The sequence below is a fragment of the Bos indicus x Bos taurus genome, chromosome 27 (genome assembly GCF_003369695.1).
Source record: "Bos indicus x Bos taurus breed Angus x Brahman F1 hybrid chromosome 27, Bos_hybrid_MaternalHap_v2.0, whole genome shotgun sequence".
Taxonomy (NCBI): domain Eukaryota; kingdom Metazoa; phylum Chordata; class Mammalia; order Artiodactyla; family Bovidae; genus Bos; species Bos indicus x Bos taurus.
In genome coordinates this window covers 36,766,003-36,778,157 of record NC_040102.1, presented here as the reverse complement: position 1 = coordinate 36,778,157, position 12,155 = coordinate 36,766,003, and the positions used below count along the sequence as shown (strand labels likewise).

General features: G+C 49.0%; 1 protein-coding gene and 1 pseudogene across 5 annotated transcripts in view; both read left to right on the top strand.

The window, feature by feature from the left end:
* SLC20A2 (solute carrier family 20 member 2) overlaps positions 1-12,155 on the top strand; it is a 115,554-nt gene that overhangs the window by 57,109 nt on the left and 46,290 nt on the right. For all 5 annotated transcript variants that reach the window (XM_027530230.1, XM_027530229.1, XM_027530227.1 and 2 more), the window contains one exon: positions 5,196-5,747. In XM_027530230.1, the coding sequence (XP_027386031.1) occupies positions 5,459-5,747 (289 nt within the window). In that variant the 5' untranslated portion in view covers positions 5,196-5,458. The remainder of the gene's footprint in view (positions 1-5,195; positions 5,748-12,155) is intronic.
* Positions 8,559-9,453, top strand: LOC113884784 (annotated as a pseudogene).

Sequence of the window (12,155 nt, the reverse complement as noted above, 5' to 3'; positions counted from 1 at the left end):
AATCTTCCATTCTGTTGAAATATCACCAGGGAAAAACACTCGTCATCTTTACATCTTATTCGTCAGGCTCACCCACAGGTAGCAGAGTTACTGGATTTTACATCCTGCCCCTGAAGGGATACCTGTCTCCCCCGCCTCTGTTTTGACCTGTGTCAGAACTCCTGATGCAGTGCAGGCTGCCGGGAGAGCAGGTTTTTCATTTTCAGAGCGTTGTGTGTGTGAGCTACCTGGGGCCTCAGGAAAGGAGTTGGGAAATTACTTCAGAGCCCCGGGTTTTCTTCGTGGGGACCTGGCTCCTTCCTGTTGTCTGCTGGCAGGAGGGCCTGGCCTGGGTGCAGCCGCGAGCCTTCGGAAAAGATTCTCACAGGCCAGAACGACACAGGGGACCCTCTCCAGGTATCTGCTTCTGAATCAAGCCAGAGGATGGAGGCAACTGTTAATTATGACTCAGCTCATGTCAGTAAATAAGATTAAGCCTCATCAAGTAGGACCTTGCCCTACTTAGGCTGTTTCCTAGCAGACCCAGGAAATAAGACATTTTATAGATTTATTGAATTCCTTCAGCATCACAGGGGCAGGAGAAGGACTTGGGTGAAACGTGACGCTAGCTCAGTCAGCGTCCTTCAGGATCAGAAGTTTTTTTTTTTTTTTAAAAAAAAGCTGAGTTCGAGATTGGCAGGTGAACTGATGGAAATAGGTGTGTACTTGGGGAAAAAGCTGGAAGTCATCTTTGGGATTCTTTTCTGCGTGAGTCTGGGTCCCCGAAGAGCCCACAGCCCACCGCTGTGGACCTGCTCGTCTGGGGCTGGTAGGTGCCAACTGGGGAGATGGTTAGACCCCAGGCCGGCAGGGGGTGGGGGCGCTGGAGCAGACCTTTGCTGGGAGGGTCAAGGGTCTCCTGGGGTGTCACCGTTGGCAGCATTTCAGAGCAGGACCCCCGATCCAGGCTTCTCTGCGCACCGAAGTTTATTAAATGCCACAACTCAGCAACATTCCTGTTCTTAAGCAGTGTACAAACCTGACTAGAAATATTCTGAGAATGTTTGTTTTCACGCTTCTGTAAACATTCCGATTCCCAGGGTGGGAAGGAGGGTGTTGGGGAGAGTTGAGTCAACGCTGACAGAGGAAGAGAGTCTGGAAGCCTCCACGCAGGAGCCCTGGGAGCGCGGCTCAGAGCTGAAGGCCCAGGCACCAGGCCGCGCAAAGCAGGCTCTTGTGAACATGACCCGTCAGGGACACAGACCCTACAGACCCTCAGTACTTCTTGCGGGAGTGCAAAGCGGGAGTGCGAACTCTCCTCCAGTGCAAGAGGTCGGGGCATCGGAAACCTGGCCATTTAGGGGTTTTCACACTCCGGCAAGGAGAGGGAAGAGGAATGCTTGGTTCCAGCCCCCCGTCACGTCCTGACACTTCTCAGAAAAGCCTCGGAGGAGAGGCAGGAAGAACAAGGCGTTTGCTGGAGGTTTTCTGATCGGCATCGCCCCGGGCTGAGCATCGCTGCTGAGGAAGAGAGAAGGCGTTTTTGTTGCTGCTCCCACACGCAGAGCCTCTGTCTGCAGGACTGCCGTGAACACCCGTGTGTTTCCATCCACTGCCTCCAGGGTCGCGTCTAGGCGTCCCTGTCCCACCATGAGTAAATATTTACCTGTAGTCTTATTCCAATTTGGGTTTTTATATTTAAATCTTTCACTTGGGGTGAGGTAGGGAATCTCACTTTTTTCTTCCTTCCAGATAGCAGCTGGCACGTTGGCCCATCATCACTTATTGAATAAGTCGAATTTCCACCCTGATGTGATCAACCACCCTGCCCCCGCTTCAAATTTCTACTTTCAGACCTGAGCCTCCTGGTTGGGCCTCGGCCGCTCTGAATTTGGCCACGTTCTTGACAAGCTACCGCTACCGCTCGCACGGTGGTTTTCCAGCCCGCTGAGGGCTCAGTTTCCACAGTGCAACCCTCTTTTTCAACGCATCCTGTCGTGTAGTTATTTAAGCACTTCCTTTTGCTCATGTTGGACAAAAATCAATGAAGAAAATCAAAGTGTTGGTACTTGCAATAGGAAGTAGGCTGGGTAAATATCACGCAAGATGGAAATGATTTGGTCTCTTAAAAGGGGCAGGCCTTTCTCCTCGGTCAGGTGCTTCGGAACTTCGGGGTTGAGTGTGAAGGAGAAAACATAGACGTAATTGTGGAGATAAGCTGTCTAAGGTCATGTGAGTGGGAGAGAGAACCTCTGCTTGGAAGTAGTGCTGGGGTACCACACAGGCTGTGAGAACCCTCAGTCCAAGCAGAGGCGGCCTGAGGGCCTCGCCCTACCCCCTGCGTGTGTCGGTGTCCAGCCATGAGCTGTGCCCAGACCCCACCCTGCCACCTACCAACAAAACCAAGCACAGCGCAGATGGGAGAACACCCTGCCCGGTGACTCCTCAGCCCAGCACTCCTGTCTCCATCCCCACTGACGAGCCAGCACTGCGTCCCAGCGGCATCAGCCACCGGAACCCCTCTTTCCATCCCTCCTCTTCCACTTGTCAGCACCCTGTCCCTGGCTCAGAACACCCATCTACACCTGCGCCGTGCAGGGGCCTCGGAGACAGTCTCCCCACGTCCCCTCCTGCCTCCATCCTGGCCCCCCTCTGCACTGTGGCCAGGGGCCTCCAGGAAGGGGAGCCTGAGCACGTCAGCACCCCTCTAACAGAGCCCCCCAGTGTTAGCAGGTGGCCACTGGCAGTGTGGTCCAGCCCAGCCTCCATCTCCCTCCTCATGCCACTCCTTCCCAACTGGGAACTGCCTGGAGTGACCCCCCCAGTCCCAGGTTGACAACCCCATCCTGAGGTGGCAGGGAACCCCCTCCTGCTCACACAGACCAGGTGCGCCGTCTGCGCTCGTGAGGCTGCACGATGTGGGCCTCCCGCTTTAGCACCTGCCACGCCTGATAGTCTGGCGTGTGTCTGTCGATGAGCATCGGTCTCCCTTCCTGGACCACATCCCACGTCACTCAGCATCTTCCCGGTGACGGGCCCACCAGGGCGCTCAGTAAACAGCATCCCGTGCTGTCCTCGTTGGCCTCTGGGCCCCCTGACCTGACCAACGAGGCTTCATCTAGAACTCTTTGTATTTCAAGGTAGAGAATACTGGTCCAGATACTGGTTTGACTTTGTATTTTCATTTATCGACTCAGTGCGGTCTTTTTCCCACGACTCCAGAGTCATGTGGGCGACAAAGCTTAGAAAGTGAGAAGGTGGTCTGGGCACACTTCCTGCTTCGTCCTGGGCCTGTCATGCTGCCAACACGTGTGGTTGCTGCATTTTAGTTGATCATTTTTCCTGAAAAGATGGTTCTATATATTGATTTGCTTTTATGTATTTTAATTTGGAAAGCACGTCACGACAGTATAGAGTCTTGGGAGGAAAGAAAAACTTGAGCTCTACTACTGCTTGTAAGCTCAACCACTGTTACACTGTTAATGAGTCACCTCTGGGTCTTTTATATACCTTTAACATTGCCATAGTCATAGGTACGTAAATTTTGTGTCCTGCTTTTTCCCTCTAAATAACCTTAATGTTGACTGATTGTTATATTTTATATGACATGGTGTATGAGGCTGACTTAGTTCAATAAGCATTTATAGGCATCGTTCTCAATGCTGAGAACCACTCAAGTACACAGATGTAGTACTCTGTAATAATAGACCACCACAACTCTGAAGCTTTTCATGACATTTTTCCTTCACGGATGTATTAATTCTGTGACATCATCTCTTCATCCCAGGAAGAAGCCTATGCAAGAGTTTTCTTCCTTTGTCTAATAGCTTCTTTCTTCACTTACTGAGCAACTTGACTAGGGCTTATCCCATGCCGGATGCTAGTCTGTGTGCTGGGGACATGGCTGGGAATCCCCATGCGTGAAGCCAGACGGGTGTGAGTGAGTGAACGAATGAATGAGGTGGTCAGTAGAAGAGGCAAACAGGTGGGTGAGAGAGAGGGATAATGGGATGGGGGGGTGGGGGTGGCGCTGCTGTTAGACAAGGTCGGGGCCCGCTCTGGTGGTGACGCCTGGGCAGAAAGGGACTTGGAGCAGGCGGTGAGCTGGCAGAGAGGCTGTCTCTGGCCCGGGGACCAGCAGGTACGAAGGCCCTGAGCTGAGGTAGCTGGTGGTTTTCATACAAGAGGCAGGAGCAAGTGAGGGGAGGAGGTGGGCAGGGCCTGAGGTCAGTGAGCCCAGGCGGGCTTGGGGGATGAGATGAGATCTGGCAGGGGGTGATCTAGGGAGGGAGCCCCGAGCAGATCTGGGGGAAGCCCCAAGGAGATCTATGGAGGAAGCCTGGGGATCGGAGGCCCCCCCCAGATATTCTCAGGGCTCCACCATATTGCGACTCCCCCCACAGATCTCCCTGGGGCTCCCCCCATATTTCCCCAGGGCTTCCCCCAGATCTCCTTGGGACTCCCCCGCAGATCTCCCCAGGGCTCTGCAGGGGAACCCTAAGGACATCTGGAGGGGCCCTGGGGAGACCTGGGGGTGATCGCCCAGGCTGTGCTCAGGCCTCTGGCTATCCCCAGGTGAGGTGGAGGCGGTGCATAGTGCCTTGCTCTCCCTCACGCTCTGACAAGGTGGCTCCACTCCAGTGTCCCCATCCTGCTGGGAAGCCCCTTCAGCTTCCTGCTCCCCCGTCACCCTGTGGACGAGTCACTTCGTGCTCAGACACAGGTTTGGTAAGCTCGGTGTGAAGTGTGTATGTGAGCAGGTGGACAAGGAGCCACACCCCACAGTGTCACAGCCATGTTGGGGTAACCCTGCTCCAAGAAGTTAGGCATGTTCCGTGTATTTGATGAGCTCTGTAACTCTGAATTTCTCATTTCTTTTTCTTTTGCTCCTCTGTCAGAAATTTTTCCTTCTAAAATAAAGGCCACATATATTCCTCGAATTGTGTAAAAATGTACCCTAGTAGGACTTCCTGTCAGTCTATAATCGTAAAGCATGATTACCCTCTGAAGTTTTAGAATCAACTCTTTTTTGGTGGTGGCAGGGCCAGAAGTTAGCCTGCTTCTACTCTTCTAGCTTTGCTTTATGGTCCGATCAGCCACACGCATGCGAAAGGGAGAGCCCATGAGTTGTCTCCAAACACTTCTTCCTGAAAGAACAGACCGTTGTCGCCCATTCCTCGGGGAGACTAATTCCTTTTGTTTTCTTTCTGACACAGGAGGAGCCCTCACAGCTTCCCCAGGTCAGGAGGGAAAATATGGAATGTGTTTTACCGCTGACTGAACACAACCCAATGAACTGTCCTGACAGTAGTTTGAAAACCAGCAGTTAGCAGTTTGTGCAGCCCTAACATCACCCGGCACTTTCCAGAGCAGACTCACTGTTGACAGGAACTCTCAGCCTCACGCCCCGTAGAACCTCAAGCTCGGCCGATTTCAGAGATTTCCGCACAAGAAAAGCACCCAGCGCCCCGCGTCCACAATGGCGATGGACGAGTACCTGTGGATGGTCATCTTGGGTTTTATCATAGCTTTTATCTTGGCGTTTTCTGTGGGTGCCAATGACGTTGCCAATTCGTTTGGTACCGCCGTGGGCTCGGGCGTGGTGACCTTGAGGCAGGCCTGTATCCTGGCTTCCATCTTCGAAACCACCGGCTCGGTGTTGCTGGGGGCCAAAGTCGGAGAGACCATCCGGAAGGGCATCATTGACGTGAACCTATACAACAACACCGTGGAGACGCTCATGGCCGGGGAGGTCAGTGCCATGGTCGGTAAGTAGCTTCGTCTTCCCACCCGTGCGAATGTGTCCCGACCCACTCCTCTGCCTGACTTCTGTCATACCCATAAATGAGACTTTTGCTTTAACTTTTCAAAAACTGGTTTGATAGTTGTTGTTTTTTTTAAATAAGAGTATAGCTGATTTACAGTTTGTGTTATTTTCAGGTGTATAGTGAAGTAATTCAGCAATATATGTATGAAATATGTGTATGTATATTTTTCAGACTTGTTTCTCATTTATTATATCTTATTTGTGCTTTCTGTATGTTATGATTTTGGTCAATGTCCAAATGTCAAACAACCATTTCTTTCTTGAATGTGTTCAAATAGACTTTGGCTAAGTCAGTGCTTTTCAAAAAGTCCAGAAAAAAAAAGATATTTGTAGCATAGCTCTTTGTCATTTTAAAGCTATTTGAAAGTTCTTAAAGAAAGAACATGTTAAAGTGAACGTGTTTCAGAGGTTTAGGTAGGTTTATTTATAAACCTTGATGGTTTATTTCTGTTTTTTCATATATTTTTAATTAGTTCCAAGGCGATGTTTTAAAAACTTGGATGCCAAAACCCAGTTTTCATTAGCTTAACTCTTGTATTCTCAGTTTAAGTTTTAGAGCAGTTACCAAGTGAATCTTCAGTGCCTGTGTTTTAAGAAACGTTGGTCTTCTCTGTCATTTGTCCTCCTTTCGTTGGTTTTTGTTCAGATTTTCTAATTCCACCCCTGGGAGTTCCATCTGGTATGCTTGTTTTGTTTTCTGGCCAGAAGACCATTTGTACATCACCTGTTTGCAGTAGGACCTCTTATGGGTAGGGTCAGGGTGCCTGGATGAAAGAGCATTGCTGGCTGGATGAGTGGTTCCTTCTCTTCCCACGCTGATCCCAGACCTGTGGCAGCATACGGGTGCTCCCTCACCATGGCAGCATGAGTGCTCCCTCACCAAGCTGAGAGGTTGGGGCATCAGGGCCTTAAGTGCAGCCGACAAGACCCTCCTCCGCTTGCCTCTAGGTCCAGGTGACACACAGCAGCGGCGGGTCTGCATGGGCAAGGGGTGCGGGTGAGAGGGGGGTCCTGCCACCTTCTGTTTGCAGCAGGGCACATGCTTTTGTGGGGAGAGCCGTGCCGTGGAGGCCGGATGCTGGTGGACCGCGAACACGGCTCCATCCCACGGGTGCCGAGATGAGTCACCAGCAGCACGTCTGTAGCACCGAGGATGTGCAGTCATTGGCCAGGTTTAGATGGCTCATCATCTTTTTTGTGGCAGCAGGTTAGTCTGAGAAGTAGTTGAGGTCTTTGATTGGAAACAGACGCAGGTCCTGAGTAAGGAATTAAATACTACTAAGCGACTCAGCAGTGGCCACAGGACTGGAAAAGGTCAGTTTTCATTCCAGTCCCAAAGAAAGGCAATGCCAAAGAATGCTCAAATTACCGCACAGTTGCACTCATCTCACACGCTAGTAAAGTAATGCTCAAAATTCTCCAAACCAGGCTTCAGCAATATGTGAACCATGAACTTCCAGATGTTCAAGCTGGTTTTAGAAAAGGCAGGGGAACCAGAGATCAAATTGCCAACATCCACTGGATCATCGAAAACGCAAGAGAGTTCCAGAAAAACATCTCTCTTTGCTTTATGGACTATGCCAAAGCCTCTGACTGTGTGGATCACAACAAACTGTGGAAAATTCTTAAAGGGATGGGAATACCAGACCACCTGACCTGCCTGTTGAGAAACCTATATGCAGGTCAGGAAGCAACAGTTAGAACTGGACATGGAACAACAGACTGGTTCCAAATAGGAAAAGGAGTTCGTCAAGGCTGTATATTGTCACCCTGCTTATTTAACTTATATGCAGAGTACATCATGAGAAACGCTGGGCTGGAAGAACCACAAGCTGGAATCAAGATGGCCAGGAGAAACCTCAATCACCTCAGATATGCAGATGACACCACCCTTATGGCAGAAAGTGAAGAAGAACTAAAGAGCCTCTTGATGAAAGTGAAAGAAGAGAGTGAAAAGGTTGACTTAAAGCTCAACATTCAGAAAACTAAGATCATGGCATCCGGTCCCATCACTTCATGGCAAATAGATGGGGAAACGGTGGAAACAGTGTCCGACTTTATTTTTCTGGGCTCCAAAATCACTGCAGGTGGTGACTGCAGCCATGAAATTAAAAGACGCTTACTCCTTGAAAGGAAAGCTATGACCAACCTAGACAGCATATTCAAAAGCAAAGACATTACTTTGCCAACAAAGGTCCATCTAGTCAAGGCTATGGTTTTTCCAGTAGTCATGTATGGATGTGAGAGTTGAACTATAAAGAAAGCTGAGTGCCAAAGAATTGGTGCTTTTGAACTGTGGTGTTGGAGAAGACTCTTGAGAGTCCCTTGGACTGCAAGGAGATCCAGTCCATCCTAAGGGAGATCAGTCCTGAGTGTTCATTGGAAGGACTGATGCTGAAGCTGAATCTCCAGTACTTTGGCCACCTGATGGGAAGAGCTGACTCATTTGAAAAGACCCTGATGCTGGGAAAGATTGAAGGCAGGAGGAGAAGGGGACGACAGAGGATGAGGTCTTTTGATGGCATCACCAACTCGATGGACATGAGTTTGGGTAAACTCTGGGAGTTGGTGATGGACAGGGAGGCCTGGTGTGCTGCAGTCCATGGGGTTGCAAAGAGTCGGACATGACTGAGAGACTGAATTGAAGCATGGTAGGCTGATCATAGGTGCTCAGAGTTCCTCTTCCTCAGCTGTACATTTTGTGTTTGAAAGATGTAAGGCTCACGATTGATATAACTGATCATTATTTTTAAGAATTAAATATTTGCTATTAGTACACAGACTTTTGGCTCAGAGGAGGCCAAGGTGCAACTTTCTTTGGTTGTCCCGAAGCCAGGTTTGTCCGACATCAGCCGCCCTCAGCCTGCTGCCTAAAGTCGATGACCCCAACGAGATCAAAGTTGTGTACCTAAAGTGCCCTGGTGGGGAAGTAGGTCCCTTGTCTGCCCTGGCCCCCAAGCTTGGCCTCCTGGGTCTGTCTCTGAAAAAAAAGGTTGGCGAAGATGAGATGCCTCAGCCAAGGCAACTGGTGATTGGAAGGGTGTGAGGATGACAATGAAAATGACCTTTAGCCCAGACAGGCCCATGTTGAGGTGGTACCTTTTGCCTCTGCCCTAATCTTCAGAGCCCTCAAGCAGCTGCCAAAAGACAGAAAGAAGCAGAAAAACATTAAGCACAGTGGAAACACTGCTTTTGATGAGACTGTCAAAGTTGCCCGACAAATGCAGCAGTGGTCTTGGCTGGAGAAGTGTCTGCAACCATTAAAGAGGTCCTGGGGACCACCCAGTCTGTGGACTGCCGTGTTGACAGCCACCATCTCCACCCCCTCATAGGTGACATCAACAGTGCTGTGATGGAGTGCCCAGCTTGTTAAGAACATCTAAGAAAAATAATTTAATAGAGGGTGATTTGACAACCAAAGAAAAATTCATTTACCATAACAGTTATTGTAATGATTGAATTTTACTCACCTTCACTGAATATATACTTCTCATCATAGTCAGGTATATTTGACATTTCCCTTAGAAAAATAACAGTTACTGGTAAAAATCACCCTCAGTAGTGGTGATCAATATGTAAGACATAATCATATCAACCAGACCAGACCACCTGACCTGCCTCTTGAGAAACCTGTATGCAGGTCAAAAAGCAACAATTAGAACCGGACATGGAACAACAGACTGGTTCCAAATAGGAAAAGGAGTACGTCAAGGCTGTATATTGTCACCCTGCTTATTTAACTTCTATGCAGAGTCCATCATGAGAAACGCTGGGCTGGAAGAACCACAAGCTGGAATCAAGATGGCCAGGAGAAATCTCAATCACCTCAGATATGCAGATGACACCACCCTTATGGCAGAAAGTGAAGAAGAACTGAAGAGCCTCTTGATGAAAGTGAAAGAAGAGAGTGAAAAGGTTGACTTAAAGCTCAACATTCAGAAAACTAAGACCATGGCATCCGGTCCCATCACTTCATGGCAAATAGATGGGGAAACAGTGGAAACAGTGTCCGACTTTATTTTTCTGGGCTCCAAAATCACTGCAGGTGGTGACTGCAGCCATGAAATTAAAAGACACTTGCTCCTTGGAATAAAAGCTATGGCCAACCTAAACAGCATATTAAAAAGCAGAGACATTACTTTGCCAACAAAGATCCGTCTAGTCAAAGCTATGGTTTTACCAGTAGTCATGTATGGATGTGAGAGATGGACCATAAAGAAAGCTGAGCACTGAAGAATTGATGCTTTTGAACTGTGGTGTTGGAAAAGACTCTTGAGAGTCCCTTGGACTGCAAGGAGATCCAACCAGTCCATCCTAAAGGAAATCAGTCCTGAATATTCATTGGAAGGACTGATGCTGAAGCTGAAACTCCAATACTTTAGCCACTTGATGCGAAGAGCTGACTCATTTGAAAAGACCCTGATTCTGGGAAAGATTGAAGGCAGGAGGAAAAGGGGATGCCAGAGGATGAGATGGCTGGATGGCATCTCCGACTCAATGGACATGGGTTTGGGTGAACTCCGGGAGTTGGTGATGGACAGGGAGGCCTGGCGTGCTGCAGTCCATGGGGTCGCAAAGACTTGGACATGACTGAACGACTGAACTGAATCATATCAAGCAGGAATTAAGGTTTTGCTAGTCAGAGTGATGTGGACAAGGTCTATTGAAAGTAAAGGAGGAGTAAAAACATTGCTCAAGTTCAGTCTTTTTAAATATTGGCATATAGTTGATTTACAATATTGTGTTGGTTTCAGGTATATAGTGAAGTGAGTCAGTTATACATGTATCTTTTCCTTTATAGATTCGTTCCCCATATAGGTCGCTACAGAGTGTTGAGTCGCACCCCGTGTGGTCCAGAGTGATGAAGTTCAGCCTTAACAGCGGTTTCTCCCTATGCTGGATGGGCCCTGTGGGGAGTGGTGGTACTTGTCGAGATTTGTTGGTGAGGCTGCCCCAGGGCCCAGGTGGACAGGCCTGCGAGCTGAGCTCCATGTCACCACTGACTTGCTGTGTGGACAGCATAACTTGTCCAGCTTTGGGGTTTTCCCACCCCTGGCCTAGTCTCTCCACTCGAAGAATGAAGTATACTTACCTCCACTAGAATTTAGGTTAACCAAAGCAGTTTGTGGTTTTGCTTGAATAACTTGATTTTGTTTGCTTTGGTTTCTTTTTTTTTTTTTGATGTGTGGTTAGATGAATCTCAAAGCCTATTTTGTTGGGAGTTGGTGAAATGAGAGTTACCTAGACATTTAAAATTGGTTTCGTTGAACATGAGAATTCTGGGTAGTTTTGAGATGGTGATATAATTATGTTTGGCTCAGATCAAGATGATTCTGTTCAAATGCCTGAATTCTCCCAGTCTTCCTCTTTTAAAGCCAACATCCCTTTCTTTTCCCCTTTTCTCCCTTGTCTTTTTAACTCTATTTTCCTCTTTTTTCTTGAACTTTGCCCCAAGCCCATGGGTCTCTGTGTTTTCCCATAGCATGATGGTAGCGTTAAGTTGATTGAGGGGAAGACGTTTTTCATGCCAGCCAGGCTTCCCGAACACAGCCTCTCTGGGAACTCTAGCTCAGCCCCAAAGCAGTAGTCAATCCACTTAGTATGAAACCACTCATGGTTCCCCAAATCCACTGAGAATTCAGAGTTCTCCGTCTTTTCACAGTAGTACCCACAACAGCGTGACCGAGCCATCACAGTGAAGCACCCTAGGAAGTGCTGGGTCTCCTCTGCCGCCCTGTAACCCACACCTGCTCTACCATTCGTTCATCATCTGGGAGCCCGTAGCCCAAGATGCCGTCTTAACCCCCAGTCTCCCCAGGCTCTGTCTCGCACCCTGTGTAGTTCAGTCGTGTCCAACTCTTTGCCCCCCATGGACTGCAGCACACCCGGCTTCCCTGTCCTTCACCATCTCCCAGAGTTTGCTCAGATTCATGTCCTTTAGGTTGGTGATGCCATCGCACCATCTCATCCTCTGCCGCCCTCTTTTCCTTGCGCCCCAATCCCACACTTAATCCCTTCCTTCGTGGCAGGTCACCTTTAGCTTCAGGTTAGACTCTCTCTGTTTCCCACGGTTTTTCTTTTTTAAGTATTTATTTCTATGTGTGGATCTGGCTGCACAGGTCTTGGTTGTGGCATCCAAGAGCTTGAGTTGCAGCATGCGAGCTCCTGGTTGCAACATGTGGGCTCTGGATCCCTGACCAGGGATGGAACCTGGGCCCCCTGCATTGGGAGCTCGGAGTCTTAGCCACTGGACCTCTACAGGAGTCCTTTCCACTGTTTTTCTTAATATTAATATAATGCAATTCACTTTCAGGATTCCCCAAGGTTGAAGAGGCCTCTCACCCACTTT